General features: G+C 39.2%; 1 protein-coding gene across 5 annotated transcripts in view; it reads left to right on the forward strand.

Annotated features, from left to right (window-relative positions):
* The window catches only part of IGSF10 (immunoglobulin superfamily member 10), a 74,839-nt gene that overhangs the window by 39,516 nt on the left and 16,763 nt on the right, over positions 1–18,560 (forward strand). For 2 of the 5 annotated variants that reach the window (XM_003991995.6, XM_045037427.1), the window contains one exon: positions 12,707–13,097. The exons of 2 other annotated variants lie outside the window; for them this stretch is intronic. In XM_003991995.6, the coding sequence (XP_003992044.2) occupies positions 12,707–13,097 (391 nt within the window). Of the gene's footprint in view, positions 1–12,706; positions 13,098–18,560 lie in introns of those variants that run through there. One more of the 5 variants, XM_045037429.1, reaches the window with a different exon arrangement.

The raw sequence follows: 18,560 nt of genomic DNA on the forward strand, positions 1-18,560 counted from the left end.
TGGGTGCTCCCAAATGTGCATATATGTTTATAATTGTTAGCTCTTCTTGATGGATAGGACCCATAATTTAGGATATAATTTCCTTCTTCATTTCTTATTACAGCCTTTAGTTTAAAATGTAGTTTGTCTGGGGGCGCCTGGGTGGCTCAGTCGGTTGAGCGTCCAACTTAGGCTCAGGTCATGATCTTGTGGTTGGTGAGTCTGAGCCCCACATCAGGCTCTGTGTTGACAGCTCAGAGTCTGGAGCCTGCTTGGGATTCTGTGTCTCTCTCTCTGCCCCTCCCCCACTCATGCTCTGTCTCAAAAATAAAATAAACATTAAAAAAATCAGAAAACTAGATTTTATTTTATAAGTATGGCTAATTTAACTTTCTTTTGACTCCAGTAGCATGATAGATGGTTCTCCATCCCCTCACTTTCAATCTGAAGATGTCCTCAGGTCTAAAATGAGTCTCTTGTAGACAGCAAATAGATAGGTCTTGTTTTTTTTATCCATTCTGATACCCTATGTCTTTCGATTGGAGCATTTAGTCCATTTACATTCAGTGTTATTATTGAAAGATATGGGTTTATTAGAGTCATTGTGAGATCTGTAGGTTTCATGCTTGTAGTGATGTCTCTGGTCCTTTGTGGTCCTTGTAACCTTCCACTCACAGAGTCCCCCTTAGGATCTCTTGTAGGCCTGGTTTAGTGGTGATGAACTCCTCAGTTTTTGTTTGTCTGGGAAAACTTTATTTCTCCTATTCTGAATGACAGGCTTGCTGGATAAAGGATTCTTGGCTGCATATTTTTCCTATTCAACATACTGAAAATTTCCTGTCGTTCCCTTCTGGCCTGCCAAGGTTCAGAAGATAAGTGTGCTACTACCCTTATATGTGTACCCTTGTAAGTTAAGGCCCTCTGTACCTAGCTGCTTTCAGAATTCTCTCTTTATCTTTGTATTTTACCAGTTTCACTATGACATGTTGTGCAGAAGATTGTTTCAAGTTACATCTGAAGGGAGGTATCTGTGTTTCCTGGATTTCAATGTCTGTTTCCTTCCCCAGATTGGGGAAGTTCTAAGCTATGATTTGTTGAAGTGCACCTTCTGCCCCTTTTTCTCTGTTCTTCTTCTTGTGGAACTCCAATGATATGGATATTATTATGTTTCAATGAATCCCTTTGTTTTCTAATTCTCCCCTGGTGGTCTAGCATTTTTTTTATCTCTCTTTTTCTTAGCTTCATATTTTTCCATAATTTTAATCTTCCGTTTCACTTATTCTCCCCTCTGCCTCTTCAATCCTCACTGTCACCACCTCTAGTTTATTTTGCACCTCATTTACAACATTTGTAAATTCATCATGACTATGTTTTAGTTCCTTGATCTCTGCAGCAATAGATTCTCTGCTGTCTTCTATGCTTTTTTCAAGCCCAGCGATTAATCTTATGACTCTTATTCTAAATTCTTGTTCAGTTATATTGTTTATATCTGTTTTGATCAATTCTTTAGCTGTCATTTCTTCCTGGAATTTCTTTTGAGGAGAATTCCTCCATGCATCATTTTTGCTAGTTTTCTGTCCCTTATGTGTTTCAAAAGCTTGTTATGTGTCCTGCACCTGCGAGCCCTACTATATTAAAGAGGGGCCATGCACTGTCCAGGGCCTGGACCTTCAGGAGGTGTTTTTTGGAGTGTGTTACTTGCTCTCTGCTGTTGTGACTCTGGTTGTTTTATTTCCCTATTTGTCATGAAGCTTTGGACCCTCCACCAGGTGTGCTTTATTTGTTGAAGTAGCCCTAAAAGAAAACAAAGAAACCAAAGACAAAACAAATACAAAAAACAAAAAAACACCAGCTACAACAAAATGATGGGGTGAGGTCAGTGTTTATGTGAGAGCCTTATCCCATACAAAGAGAGAAATGACAGGGGCAGGGGAAAAATAAAATTTAGTGGTTTGTCCCACTCTACCGACTCCAGTGCCTCCCTGGCACTTAGCTTGGATTTAACCCCCAATATCTTAAAGGGCCCCACTCCATGCACCCTGGTTGAGGGGAAGAGATGCTTTGTGCCACCTCAGGGCTGTGCACAGTTTGTCCCACTCCAACTCCTGTCCCTCCCTCATGTTCGGCTGGGATTTAAACCCTGATATCTTAAAGGGTCCTGCTCTGTGCCCTGGTTCTGGGAAAGTGCAGCTCTGTGCCACCAATATATTGTGTCTGGCTAGCAGGTGCAGGCAGTCTTGGAACAGTTGTATACCTTCTTGCCACAGCACTCCAGGGAGGGGATTGTTTTCTCCCACTGCAGACTGCACCCTTGACCTAGCCACTGAGCCTGGGCCTGGCTCCCCTCCTCCCCAGGTGCGTGAACCAGGCAGCTGGCCCCAGTCTGGAGGAAGCCCCTCAGTTAGAGATTGGATCTTTCTCCATCCCAGTTGGTGGTTTTTTTCTTGTACAGATACAGTCCTATGCTTCCCCAGCTTCTCTTTCTCTTACCTTTGTCTCTCTGCAAAAGGGGATCCCTCCCCTTTGTGCCTACACAGCCTGATTTATCTCTTCCAGTTTGCAGTCACGTACCTATGGCCCACCAGTTTGTCCCCATGGGTCTCTGGAGATGTCTCTGTCACTCTGCAGCCTGGACTCTTGGAATTCAAAGTCCTTTGGCCTCAACACTGCTGTGTTTGAGGGATGAGGGAATTTCAGGTCCCCCCTTACTTCTCTGACATGTTGGATCTCTCTCCATCATGTATTTTTAATTTTAGTTAATGAGTTAATCTCTAATTGGTTATTTATTGTTTCCGTCTTTTTGTTAAGGGTCTCACTGAGGTCTTCCATTCTTGTCTCAAATGGAGTAAGCATCTTTATGACCATTACTTTAAATTCTCTATCAGGCGTATAACTTATCTTTGTTTTGTTTAGCTCTCTTCCTGGAATTTTGTCCTTTGATTTGGGACATATTCCTCTGTCTCCTCATTTTTTCTAACTTTGTTTCTGTGTGTTGGGAAAGTCATCTATGTTCCTTGCTTTTAAAAGTACTGGCTTTATGAAGAAGAGGTTCTTTAGTACCCTGTACTGAAGTGACCCCTGTTCACCAGAACCTGGCTCTTCAGGGGTGTCCTCTATGTGTGAACCTGGCACTTCAGGGGTGTCCTCTATGTGTGTTGTGGCTGAGTTGCATTTGTCTTCAGTCCAGTCATCTGCAATGGCTCCCTTTTAGTCCCTGTGTTATCAAGGGGCTAGTCTGGGGCTACTTTCCATTTGAGTTGGGTCAGACCAGATGTTTGCCAAAGCTGCAGTCACACCAATCAGCAAGCTGTTTTCCCTGTGTTGTCCCGTGGGAGGCTTTCATTGGTTTATTGGGGCTGCAGTAGACCTGGTGGTGTGTGTGCTTATCTTCTCCTCTTCCCAGATCAGGAGACACTTTGGAGTGGTTCTGGACATTGTCAAGGCTGCTTGCACAATGCCACATTTGTGGCACTGCTTTGGATGGACTCCTGTTGAGGGAAGGTTAGATTGGGCTTAGCAGCATGAGAATGCTACACGGGTGGGGCACACACTTATCAATGTTTGTGCAGGTCTGCTTGTGAGAAACCTGAGCTGCTTTGGAAAGCTTCTGTCAAGGTCAGGTTGGATGTGGCAGGTGCACAGGAGAATGCAGGGGCAGGGTGTGCTGTTAGCAAAGCTTGATAATATTTGCTCTGGTTCCTGCAGGTATCTGTGTATCCAGGCTTGGGGGCCAGGGGGGAGAAATGGTGCCCACCAGCTCTTTTTTTCTTAGGAAAATCTCCTAAAGATCCTTGCCCTTGCTGCACATGTTGTGAGATTACTAAATAAATCTCCTTTCTGTATACCCCAGAAGTTTTTCAAACTGCTGCTTCTGTGCTATATCTCAGCATGTTGTTATGATGTCTTTTTAAGGTGGGGACTCAATTTCTACTCATCCTCCTGCTCTCCTAGAGGTGAACTGAGCCCACTGATTTTATGTTATTTTATTTTATTTTATGTTATTTTATTTTATTTTGTTATTTTATTTTATTTTATTTATTTTATTTTATTTTTATATAATTTATTGTCAAACTGGTTTCCATACAATACCCAGTGATCATCCCAACAGGTGCCCTCCTCAATGCCCATCACCCATTTTCCCCTCTGCCCCCATCAACCCTCAGTTTGTTCTCAGTATTTAAGAGTCTCTTATGGTTTGCTCATGGTTTTGAGCACCTCCCATTTTCAAAGCCAGATGTTAAGGGGATTTGTCTTCCCAGTGAGGGTCCTCCCTGCCTGGGGTGCCTGACATTGGGGGCATCTGCTCCTCTCCTTCTGTGTGCTTGCAGTGTCTCTCCCTCCTATGGTCGGTCTTGTGGGTCTGTTTGGTTCCCAACCATGTCTCCTTTCTTTCTACCATTTTCAGGGTGTATTTTTCTCTATAATTAGCTGTGGAGTCTTTTCTGCCAGTGCTTGGGTTGTTTTCTGAGTTATTTACACTAATGTGTGCCTTATGTAGGTGTATCCATGGGACAGGGTGAGCTTAGGATCCTCCTACTCTACCAACTTCCCTGGAAGTCTAGTCTTTGTTTTAAAGTCTGTCTTCTATGATAAAAGTAGAGCTACCTCAGCTTTCTTTTCATTTTGATTTACAAATAATATCTTCTTCCATCCCTTCATTTTCAGTTTGTGTGTATATAGATTTGTCTTAAGATTTGAAGTGTTTTGTAGGCTCATATGGATTTTGGTGGGTTTTTTTTTTTTAAGTTTATTTATTTATTTTGAGAGGGAGAGAGAGAATCCCAAGCATACTCTGTGCTATCAGAGCAGAGCCCCGTGAAGCACTTGAACTCAAAAACCATAAGATCATGAACTGAGCCAAAATCACGAGCTGGATGTTTAACTGACTGAGCCATCCAGGTGCCCCTGGATCTTGTTTTTCTATTCATCAGTAACACTATGTCTTTTGACTGGATCCCTTGGTCCATTTATATTTTTCCTGAGTTTTATTCAAGAAAAGAATGTAGAGTAGAATCTTGAGCTGACCATATCACATGGACACAGAAATTACAGCTACATCTATGTAGCTAACTCTGAAAAAGACCTGAAAACTAGCAAAACAGACCTTCTGCAGTCATTTCTAGACAGGAGGCCACATCAAAAAAAGTGGGAAGGGCGGAGATGTGGTTGGGAACCAAACCCCTGGTGAGAAAGCCAAACTCCACACCATGCACTCCAGGCACTAAGGACATATACTATGAAGATGAATCCCCATAACATCTAGCTTTGAAAACTATTAGGGTTTAAGGAGCTTTTGAAATCAGCAGAACTTGGCTCTGGCAAAGCCTGAGAGTGATAGGAATTTGAATCCCTGCCTTTAGAGAACCAGCATAATAAATAACATGGCCGGCAAAACCAGCACAGAAGCAGCAGTTGGAAAAGCACCTGAAGTATGTGTGAAGGAGATTTGTTTACTCTAATCTAAAAATGTGTCTTGGAGGAGCAGGGATCCTCAGGAGACTTGTAATAACAATAGGCTGGCCAGATCCATTCCTCTTCCCTGCCCCATGCTAGATAGCCTGACACTTACAGGAACCAGCACTAATACTCTTCACCTAATTTGCTAGCATGGCCTGTCCCGCTCCCTTCAACCTGCCCACCTTGGCAGTCATCCCTCCAACACAGCTCATGCCCCATCAGGAACCACTGCTACTCCAGAGGGACTCTTGCCCTGGGGATAGGGGAAGATAAACATATACCAGCATATCCAGGAGCTGAACCTTTTGACTGTAATGGGAGAGGCCCTACCAGCCAGTGCAGTCACACTTGCAGCAGCTGCTGACTACAGACACACAGTCTGCCACTGAAAGTTTCCACAGGCCATGCAGGGAGGAAGCCTTGCCATTTGGTGCACTTGTGCAGACATGCTAATTGCAGACAGCTAGCTTGACTGCTGACCCCATCAACCTAGAAGTACTTGGTGGCCTCAGACCCCTCAGCAGCACAGGGAACAAACCTGGCTTATTGAGCCCACAAAGCCAGTCATTGCAGCTGACTGACTGAAAGTAAATGTGGTTCAGCCAAAACCATAGGGTGTACACAGTTCACATAGAGAATACCCCTGGAGTGCCTGGCTCTGGTGACCAGGGGCAGTGCACCACTTCTATACAAGATCAGGAGACATACCTGGCATCCCTAATACATATAAACAAACACAGACATGCCACTTTTGTTCAACATAGTACTCTTCAGAAATCCTAGCTGCAGCAAAGAAAAGGAATCTAAATTGATAAAGAAGTAAAACTGTCACTATTTGCAAATGATATGACACTATATATACGACACCTTCAAGACTCCACCAAAAAAAAAAAAAAAAACAAAACACAAAACGAACTTGATGAATTGATTAAGCAAAGTTTCAGGATACAAAATTCATACACAGAAATCTGCATTTCTGTACACTAGTAATAAACTTAACCAAGGAGGTAAGAGATCTGTACTCTGAAAACAAAAACACTGATGTTCTAACCATTGATGTAAAACACTGATGAAAGAAATTGAAGGTGACATCAACAAATGGGAAACTATTCCATGCTAATGGATTGGAAGCTATCATTAAATGTTTATAACACTGGGGATGCCTGGGTGGCTCATTCAGTTGGGTGTCCAGCTCTTGATTTTGGCTCAGGTCATGATCTCAGGTGAGGCTCATGAGTTCAAGCCCCACATCAGGCCCTGTGCTGACAGTGCGGAGCCTGCTTGGGATTCTCTCTCCTTCCCTCTCTCTCTCTCAGAATAAACAAACTTAAAAAATTTTTTTAAATGTTAATATTCAAAGCCATCTACAGATTCAGTGCGACCTTTGTCTAAATACCAACAGCATTTTTCACAGAACTAGAACAGATAATCTTAAAATTTGTATGGAACCACAAAAGACCCCAAATAGCCAAAGAAGCAATTTGGAAAAAGAATAAAACTGGAGATATCACACTTCTCAGTTTTAAACTATGCTACAAAGCTGTAGTAATCAAAACAGGATGGTACTGGCACAAAAAATGGACACAGATCAATAGACCAGAATAGAGACCAGTATAAACCCATACTTATATGGTCAATTAATCTATGACAAAGGAGGCAAGAATATACAAGGGGAATTAGTCTCTTCAATAAATGGTTTTGGCAAAACAGGACAACTACATGCAAAACAATAAAACTGAACAATTTTCTAACACCATACACAAAATAAACTCAAATGGATTAAAGACCTGAAACCACAAATTCCAGAAGCAAACACAGGCAGTAATCTTTTTTGACATCAGCCATAGCAACATTTTTCTAGATCTCTCTCCTTGGGCAAGGCAAACAAAAAGCAAAAATAAACTGTTGGAAGTACACCAAAATGAAAATGGTGAAGGAAACCATCAACAAAAGACACTCTACTTAATGGGAGAAGATATTTGCAAATGATGTATCTGATCAGAAGTTAAAATTCAAACTCTACAGAGAACTTATTATACAACTCAATGCCAACAAAAAAAATTATTCAACTTAAAAAAGCAGGGTTGCCTGGGTAGCTCAGTCAGTTAAGCATCTAACTCTTGATTTAGAGTTATTATCTCACAATTTGTGAGATTGAGCCCTGCATTGGGCTCCCCACTGAGAGCACACAGCCTGCTTGGGATTCTCTCTCCCCCCATCTCTCTGCCCCTCTCCCACTCGTGCTTGCATTCTCTCTCTCTCTCTCTCTCTCTCAAAATAAATAAACATTAAAAGAAAAAGCAGATGACCTGAATCAAAATTTTTTCCAAAAAAGACATACAAATGGCCGAATATAACATGCCCAACATAACCAGTCATCAGGAAGATGCAAATCAAAACCATGATGAGATATCACCTCACACCTGTCAGAATGGCTAGAAATAAAAAGACAAGAAATAACAAGTGAGTGTTGTCAAGGATGTTCAGAAAAGGGAACCCTTGTGCACTGCTAGTGAGAATGTAAATTGGTGCAGCCACTGTGGAAAACAGTATGGAAGCTCCTCAAGAAGTTAAAAATAGAAATAATGGGGTGCCCAGGTGGCTCAGTCTGTTACAGTGTCTGACTTCGGCTTAGGTCATGATCTCAGAGTTTGTGGGTTTGAGCCCCATGTTGGGCTCTGTGCACACAGCTCAGAGCCTGGAGCCTAGTTTGGATTCTGTATCTCCCTCTTTCTCTGCCCCTCCTCCGCTTGCACTCTGTCTCTCAAAAAAAAAAAAAATTAAAAAAATAGAAATACCATATAATACAGTAATCCCACTACTGGGTATCAGCCAAAGAAAATGCAAACAAAGTGATATATATACCCTTATTTTTACTTTAGCATTATTTAAAATAGCCAAGATACGGGAGCATCAACAAATGAATGGATAAAGATAGGGTATATATAAATACAATGGAATATTACTCAACCATAAAGAGGAATAAGATCTTGCTATTTGCAATAACACCGATGGACCTAGAGGGTATTGTGCTAAGTGAAATAAATCAGAAAAAGACAAATACCTTATGATTTCACTTATATGTAGAATCTAAAAAACAAAACAAATGAAGAAAAAAATGAAAAGCAAACTCTTAAATACAGAGAACTGGTAGTTATCAGAGGAAATGTATGTAGGGAGATGGTAAAATAGATAAGAAAGATAAAGTGGTACAAACTTCCAGTTATAAAATAAGCCCTGGAGAGGAAAATCACAGCACAGGGACTATAGTCACTATTGTAATAATACCATATGGTGACTACACTTCTCATGGAGAGCAATGAGTAATGTATGAAATTCTTGAATCCATATGTTGTACACCTGAAACTTATATAACACTGCATATTATACATCAATAAAAATACTCATAGACTTGTACTTACTGTCATTTTGTTGGCTTTCTGTTGTTCTTGTTGTTCTTTTTTTTAAAGTTCTGTTTTTTACAATCTCTTTCCTTATCATTTGGTGACTTTTCTTAGTGTTATGTTTATATCTTTTATTGTTTTTGTGAAACTATTATAGGTATTTGGTTTATGGTTACCATAAGGCTCATATATGTTATTTTATGTATGTAGCAGCCTATTTTAAGTTGAGGATCACTTAAGTTCAAGGGTGTTCTAAAAGCACTATATTTTTACCACCTTGCCAAATGTTTCATATTTTGATATCCTATTTTATGTCTTACTATTTTGTGTATCCATTAACTAATATTACAAGTCTAGATGATTTTACTAGTTTTGTATTTTAACCTTCATACTAGTTATGTAGGTGGTGAATCCACTACCTTTAATATATGTTTACTTTTATTAATGAGATCATTTCCTTCACAATTTCATTTTTTCCAGTTATGGCCTCTTCTCTTCCACTTATATTAGTTCCTTTAACATTTCTTTTATAAGAACATTTCTTTTATAAGACTGGTTTGTTGTTGATGAATTCCCTTAGCTTTTTGCTTGTCTGGGAAACTCCATCTGTCTCTTCAATTCTGACTGATAATCTTGTTGGGTAGAGAATTCTTGCTTGTGATTTTCATTTCCTTTAGCACTTTGAATATATCCTATCACTCCCTTCTGGCCTGTAACTTCTCAGCTGAAAAATCGGTTTTAATAGTTATATGGAGGTTTCCTTGTATGTAACTAGTTGTTTTCTCTTGCTGCTTTTAAGATTCTCTCTTAAACTGTTGATAATTTGATTATAGTGTGTCTTGATCTTCTCTAGGAACCTCTGCTTCTTAGATGTGGATGTCTGTTTCATTTATTAGGTTAGCAAGTTTTCAGTCATTACTACTTCAAATAGGTTTTCTGTCCCTTTTTCTCTCTCCTCCTTCTGTGACAACTATAATGGAAATATTAGTATGCCTGATGTCCCAGAGATCCCTTAAACTATATTTTGTTTTTAATTTTTTCTTTTTACTGTTCCACTTGAGTGATTTCCACTACTGTCTTCACATCACTGATTACTTCTGTAGCATCTAATCTCCTGTCAATTCCCTCTAGTATATTTTTTCAGTTATTCTTCAGCTCTGATTGGCTCCTTTTTATGTTTTCTGTCTCTTGGTTGAGGTTCTCACAGTGTTGATTCAGTCTTCTTCTGAGTTTGGTGAGCATCTTTATGGTCATGATTTGGAATTATTTTTCAGGTAGATTGCTTATTTGTTCCCTTAAGTCTTTTCCTGAGGTCTTGTCTTGCTCTTTAATTTGGAACATATTCTTCTGTATCTTCATTTTGTCCATTTGTTTCTATGTATTAGGTTGATGAGTTGCATTACCCAGTCTTGAAGGAGTAAGTGGCTTTATGTAGGTGTCTTATGGGGTGTAATAGCTCAAACCCCTGTGGTTCATCCAACTGAGGTGCACCTGGGATATCCCTGTCTGGATTGTGTGCACTCTCCTGCTCTGCCTTGTATGCACGGGTGGGGGGTACAGGCCTCGAATGTGACTGGCAGTGAGGTCTGGTTTTGACTGCTGCTTGGGAAGAAATTGCTCTCGCCAGCCCTGGGACAGTGAGATTGAAGGGGAGTTAAAAGAAATGGTGCCTACTATCACTTCTGTTCCCAAAGAATGTTAAAGCAGGTCCCTACACCTCTGGCACATGGTTTAAAATTAATCTCCTTTACATGTAAACCCAGGCACTTTTCACACTACTGTCTCTGCTCTGGGACTTGGAGCAAGTGAGATTACACTCACACTTTTTAAGAGCAGAGTCTCCGTTTCCTTCACAGACCTAAACCCCACTGGCTTCCAAAGCCAGACATTATGGGGGCTTGTCTTTGTACTGTGGGTTCCCTAGACTTGGGAGTCCAATCTGATGTGGGGCTTAAACCTTTGTTTCCTCAGGGAGTCCTCGATGGTTATGATACCCACTGCCCCCCCCCCTCACTTATGGGTCATCACACTGGCATTGTGGATCTTAACCATATTTTTGTCCCTCTTATCCATCATGGTGAGGCTTTTCTTTATATCCTTAATTGTATATAATCTTCTCTGCAAGTCTTCAGTTTGTTCTCAGATATAGTTGTTCTGCAAATGGTTGTAGTTTTGGTTTGTCCATGGAATAAGATAAACTCAAAATCCTACTCTACCATCTTGATCCCCAAGGCACATCTAATTTCTATTCAAAAGCTCTCATAAAATAGATAGAGCATAATAAAATCAAGTCAGTAATATCTTTATAAAAGATCAAAGTCAGTGCTCACAGAGTGCTTTGACATCATACCAGGGCTGTGTAATGCAGTGGAATTCAGTCTGAGCATGTGATTCCCTTGATTTCACTCAATAAAACATTATTTGGAGTATATGTCTTCAGAAAACTGGTTGGAATACATTCCCTTCATGGAACTTCCATACATATTTATTCTCTTCACTGGGTTTTCAACAAATATTGAAGAACATGGAGTTTGAGATTATATTACAATGTAATAATTAGGTTGAATCTTTTGTATGTTGTCAGTTTAATTTTTTTTTTTTTTTTCTGATTAGGGAACTTGGCTTCCAGAAAAGCATGCTTCAACAGAGGTGACATCTTAGGTCAAATCAGGGGGAAAAAATGCTAGAATTTCTTTCTCTTTTTGGAGAAATTGTAAGTTCAACTAATAAGTGGAGAACTTGGAGAATACCCCCATGCTCTTGAAATATTCAGAAATTTTTTTAATGTCAATGCAAAATCAATTAAAATCATATTCCCCATAATAACCAAAAAAGTGGAACACACCCCAAATGTCCTCATTGACAAGTGGATTAGCAAAATAGGTTACATGCATACATGGAATATTGTTCTGCACCAAAAAGAAATGAAGGGCTGGTAATTCTACAACAGGGATGAGACTTGAAAAGATTAGGCAAATTGAAAAAAAGCAAGACACAAAAGGCCACATATTGTATGACTCCATTTACATTAAATATCCAGAAAATTCAAATCCAAAGAAACAAAGTAAAGTAGTGGTTTTCTAGGGCTAGAGAGAGGGGGGGACTGACTGCCAGTGGCATCAATTTTCATGTTGGGGTTATGGAAACTTTGCAAATATAATGGAGATGGTTGCACAACTCTGTTAATATATTAAAAATCACTTAATGTACACTTCAGAGAGGTGAATTTTTATGCCCTATGAAGTATATCTCAAAAGAACTGTTACAAATGTAAAAGATAAATTCAATATATTGCTTTCTTATGAAAAATGCAGGCTCAAGAATTCTTAAATCTACTTGAAATATCAAGATAATTAAAAAAAAAACTTATGGAAATTTTAAGTCACATACAAAATGAAAATAGTGTAAAAAATCCCAACATATCATCACTCAAGTTCAGTAGCTATCAACAAATAACAGATCTTGTTTCACCTGTACTTCTACCCAACTACTTTTTTTTTTTTTACTTCTTTGCATTGTTTTGAAAGAAATCCAAGATATCTTAATCTGTAAGTACTTTAGGAGATATCCCAAAGTTGAGGAATCTTTTAAAAATAACCACAATATAATTATTCTATCTTTACATTTTAGCAATAACTCCTTAATATTTTCAAATTTTCATGAGTATTCTTATTTCCCTGGTATTCTCCTATTTAATTTGCAACTAATTTGTTGAATTAGTTTGAATAGAAGATACAAATTAGTTGCAAACAAGATACACATGTTGCATCGGATTAATTCCAGCATGTTTTATTATTGATACACTTTTCCCTTTTGTAAAAATTCCTTTGACAAACTAAATGTGTGTTGTTGTTTTTAATTCTTAGGTATTAAAAATGAGCTATAACAAAATTCGAAAACTTCAGAAAGATACTTTTTATGGCCTCAGGAGCTTGACACGGTTGCATATGGACCACAACAATATTGAGTTTATAAACCCAGAGGTTTTCTATGGACTCACCTTTCTCCGGCTGGTGCACTTGGAAGGAAATCAGCTCACTAAGCTCCATCCAGATACATTTGTCTCTTTGCAATACCTCCAGATATTTAAAATATCTTTCATTAAGTACCTATACTTGTCCGATAACTTCCTGAGCACCCTCCCTCAACAGATGATTTCCTATATGCCTCATTTGGAAAGCCTTTATCTTCACGGGAACCCATGGACCTGTGATTGCCATTTACAATGGTTATCTGACTGGATACAAGAAAAACCAGGTATATATGCTATTTATTTCTTTGTCCTAATTAGAAGAAACCTGCCTGGAGGTCTTTACCAGTGAGCAGGGAGGCCAATGTAATTTAGCTGGAGAAAAAATAAACACTAAATAATAACCTAGTGATAATGCATTATCTTTGATGGATTGTGCATTGTTTCAGGTCAACTATCTGAATATCACTCCTGGCAAAATTAGCAAATAAGGAATGTTTCTGTGTTTTGTTTTCTCTACTTACTATGAGCCATAAAACCCCTCCCTTCTCTTCCTTTGAGTCATTTAGTCACTATGCATTTTTAAGAGGTCTATTCAAGGTCCTGTGCTCTGTGAGGGAAGTACCAACAGCATTCTCTGTTCTAACCATGCCTCTGATGGGTTATAGGTAAGCAAACAGATCATCAGAGTGGGAAATGTGCTTTGATGAGGAAAGTAAAATTTGCCGTGAAGAGGGTAAGAGCCATTCATTCAACAAGTAGTTATTGTAAATCTCCTATGAACAACAGGTCACAAAGAACACAGGGATCTAAAAATAAACAAGAGGGTTTCTTCAGAGTTTGCATTCTTGTGGGGAAAATGGGCAAACAACTAAATGCACTATTGATTGTTGAAATCTAAGTCTTTAGGAAAATGACTGAAAGGAGCCCATTGATTATGGCATCAGAGGGGTGGTTGGTTACTTTGGAAGGAGTGATGGGAGCCAGATTGCTATATGCGGAGGGATAGGTGGAAGGCAAGGATCAGTCTTTGGAGAGGTTTGACCTGAGGGGAGGAGGGAGGAAGGCAGCCTGATGGAAATGTGCAATCACACAGGACTCTTCAAGCATCAGAGAGACTTGAGTATTTTCAAGATGGAAGGTGACAACACCAGAACAGGCAGATCATCCATTGAAGAAGTCCCCTAGAAGACTGAAGGGCAAGAGATCCAGACCTAGGAGGCAGGGTTTTCCTTAGGAGTAGGAAAAAGGAGAACTAGATGGGCACAGAGGCAGGGGGATTCCTGAGTCTAGTAGAAAGACAAAGGAAGCTCCTATTTCCTGGCTTTTCCTCCTCTGTGAAGTTGTAGGAGAGGTGACTGAGGAAGGTCCTAGGAAGGGATCAAGGTCAGAAACTTGAGAAGCCTGGAAAACGTTTGAAGGTGCTGCCATAATGTGTGTGTATGTGTGATCAGTTAGTTAAAAAGTAAATCTGAAAACATTAACCTAACATTGTGAATAACTTTAGGCCAATCGATAACACATTTGCTTTCCATGAGCAAATCTTTTAGGGAAACATGCTAAACACATAAAAAGACAGTAAAGCTATGAATGAAAAACATTAAAATACTTACATTGAAAATTTAGTTCTGTAGGATCTCAGGGTCAGTAAAAAATTACTTCTGCCTTGATTACAAAGGAAGGAAATTGCACCGTGGCATAAAAGATACATCAAAGGGAAAGAAGGAATAACAACTAACAGGAAGTTAACATTATGAATTTGTGGTTGACATTGTGTTAGATGCTTTGTATTTTAATCCTTCCAATAATCCTCAATTTACAGATGAAGAAACTGAGACTTGGAAAATTTGGCTGTTTTGGGCTAGTCATTTAGACCATTTATGTCTCAACTTTCTCACCTGTAACTAATATAGGGATAAGAATAACTGGAAAGAATAATTAAAACACAAAGTGCTTATTAGCACAATGTATGGCATAAAGCAAGCACTCAATAAATATGAAGCTTATCATTTTTATTGCCACCCACCCAGGTCACACAGCTAGAAAGTAGAAAAGCAGAAACTGAAAAGCCAAAACCTTTTCTCTAAAACGTACTTGGGCTTATCACTTACATATAACACCCAGGACTCATCCCAAAGGCCCTTCTTAATGCCCATCACCCATTTACCCCATCCTCCCATTCAACTCCCCTCCAGCAACCCTCAGTTCTCTGTGTTTAAGAGTCTCTTATGGTCTGCCTCCCTGTTTTTATCTTTTTTCCTTCCTTTCCTCTGTGTTCATCTGTTTTGTTTCTTAAATTCCACATATGAGTGAAATCATAGGATATTGGTCTTTCTCTGACTTATTTCACCAAGCATAATACATTATAGTTCCATCCACATTGTTGCAAATGGCAAGATTTCATTCTTTTTGATGGCCAAGTAATAAACCATCATGTATATATACATACATATACATACACATGTACCACATCATCTTTATCCATTCATCAGTCAATGGACATTTGGTCTCTCTTCATAATTTGGCTATTGTTGATAGCACTGCTATAAATATTTGGGTGCATGTGCCCCCTCAAATCATTTTTGTATCCTTTGGATAAACACCTAGTCATGCATTTGCTGGGTCATGGGGTAGTTAGTTCTATTTTTAATTTTTTGAGGAACCTCCACACTGTTTTCCAGAGTGGCTGCACCAGTTTGGGTGTTGAGGTTGCTAAGTTCTTAATAAATTTTGGATACTAACCCTTTATCAGAGATGTCCTTTGCAAATATCTTCTCCCATTCTGTACGTTGTCTTTTCATTTTGTTTCCTTCGCTGTGCAGAAGCTTTTTATTTTGATGAGGTCCCGGTAGTTCATTTTTGCTTTTGTTTCCCTTGCCTCTGGAGACATGTCTGGCAAAAAGTTGCTATGGCCAAGGTCAAAGAGGTGCTGCCTGTATTCTCCTCTAGGATTTTGATGGTTTCCTGTATTACATCTATTTTGTCTTTCAACTATTTTGTTATTGTGTATGGTGTAAGAAAGTGGTCCTGTTTCATTCTTCTGCATGTCTGTTCTCCTGAAACCATGTCAGAAACCTATAGTCCACAAACCCAAAATCTTTCCTATCTGGCCCTTGACATAAAAAAGTGTGCTGATCTTGGCCTCTTGAACAAAGCCTCAGCTCCTTAGCCCAGTAACTCCTAGCCTAACCCTCAACGTCATTTCCTTCCTTTCCAACCCTCAGACCCTCTCCCATCCCAGACATAATCTACACTGTGTGAGTACCTCTTCCCTGCTGCATTCCTGCCTGGAGCACTTCCCTTCCTTTTCTGCCTGATGGGCTCCTAGCTAACCTTCAAACTCTGCTCAGTACTCCATCCTTCTGGGAAGCGTGGTGCTACTCCACTCATCCCATCTGTATTCAAATATAGTTGACCATTGAAAATGTGGGGGTTAGGGGTATGGACCCCCAATACAGCTGAAAATCCATGTATAACTTTTGAATTTCCAAAAACTTCACTAATAGCCTTCTGTTGACCGAAAGCCTTACTAATAACACAAATGGTGAATTATCTCATTTTGTACATTTTATATTGTATCCTATAATAAAGCTAGAGAAAAGGTTGCTGAACCAATCAGAAGGAAAATATATTTACAGTATTGTAAATTTACTTCATGTGTTTGCAAGATAAATTATGTCAGTACCTATGTCATCTTACATGATACAAAACACTGTAGATGTTATATACAGACATCAAAAATGAAAAGATGTCAAAAAGAAATTCATTTTTATTTTATATTAATGCATTGATAATGAAACAGCAATATGATTGTGTTATGGTAGCCTACTAAAATTGATGCAATTACTTTACGGTAGCCTACCCTATACACAATGAATGAATCATACATTTTTATGGCATACAGTATTAGTCCTCATAATACAATATTGGAAACACTGTATCTTAAAAAAATTACCACTTACCTACAATAACAGGTTGATAATGTAGTTTCTCCAATTATGTGAGAGAGGCATGCTGTATGGCAAGGACTGTATGCCTATATTAGAAGATGCAGTCTACTTCCATACATGTCTTGCACATGATATTTGCGGTCTACTTCCATGCATGTCTTGCACATGATGTTCTACATAATGAATACTGAGGCAGTAATGGTAGAAAAACATCTCCTACAGTTCTCACTGTGTAGTTATTGGCTTTTCACACAAACACACATGCACAATACATTAAGTTCATTAACTTTACAGCATGATAATTACTGTTTATTATGTGGAAGTGGATCATCATTAGGTCTTCATCATCTTCACCCTGAATAAAGGACGAGGAGAAGACATTGGTCTTGCTGTGAAAGAAGTTGGAGGAGGTGAAAGAGGAGGCAGGAGGGCATGTACACTCAGTGTAGCTTTACAGTAATACATTGTAATTTGTCTGACTTGTTTTATTTTTATGTTTCTATACAGTACCAATCTTTCTTCCATCATTTGCTTTAGTTTCAGTGTCCCCATCACAGAAGGGTCCATGTCATAAAGGAAGTCAAAACCAGTCTTGAATAACAGGAACCTTTCTGCCACATTGTCTAATTTCAGTTTGTTTTCTGGCATGGCTTTTTCAGTGTCTCCTTCCTCATCATTACATGCTGATTTGGAAGCATGAATCTCTAGCAAGTCCTATATTGTTAATTCCTCTGGTGTGGTATCTTTTAGCTCTTGGGTTTGTCTAAGTTCTGTATCTTGAAACGCTTCACCACCACCTCCTCAATCTGCTCCCCCAACCCCTGCCTTTTTTGCTGTATCTACAGTCTCTTTAATGATTTCCTTGATTGCTTCTGTGGTAAATCCTTTGAAATCATACGTATCATCTGGACATGGTTTTCTCCAAAAGGAAGTTACTGTTTCAGACTTAATGGCTTCCATGGCTTTTCCTGTAACAACAATAGCATCTTCACTGGTGTAATCCTTCTAGATTTTTATGATATCCTCTCAGGATTCTCTTCCATAGAATAATCCTTTCCATAGAATGTTGCATATAATGAGCCTTAGTGATTCTTATGACTCCCTAAATTAGAAATGTATCTGGGGCAAGGAAGCCACTTTTATGCCTTCGGTGTTGAACTCATAGGGTTGTGGGTAGGTAGGGGCATTGTCCAACATCAAAATAACTTTACAAAGCAGTTCCATACTGGCAAGGTACTTCCTGACTTCAGGAACACAAAATCAATGTAAACAATTTGGAAAAAAATATTATCATCCAGGCCTTCTTGTACAATCAAAAGATTGGCAGGTGGTGGTTATCATTTCCCTTCAAGGCTGGGGGATTAGTAGTAGCTTTACAAATAAGGGCAGTCCTGATCAAGAACCCAATCACATTTTCATAAAACAGTAAAGTTAGCCTATCCCTTCCTGCCTTAAGTCCTCTTCCTTACTAATAAATGTCCTCTGTGGCATTTTTTTCCGGCAGAATAGGGCACTTTTATGTACATTAAAAACCTCCTCAGGCAGATATCCTTTCTCCTCAGTAATTTTTGTGATGTTGTCCAGAAACTCATCTGCTCCCTCTTGGATGATAGAAACTGCTTCTCCTGCTTTCTTGATCTATTTTAACCCAAATCTCTTTCTGAAATTATCAAACCATCCTTTGCTGGCATTAGGTTCTTGAGGTTTAGATCCTTCTCCTTCAAGTTTCATATAATGGCTTTGCTTTCTCATGAATCATAAATGAGTCTACACATATGCCTTTCTTATAGCGGTCCTACA

This window comes from Felis catus, chromosome C2 (assembly GCF_018350175.1).
Source record: "Felis catus isolate Fca126 chromosome C2, F.catus_Fca126_mat1.0, whole genome shotgun sequence".
Taxonomy (NCBI): domain Eukaryota; kingdom Metazoa; phylum Chordata; class Mammalia; order Carnivora; family Felidae; genus Felis; species Felis catus.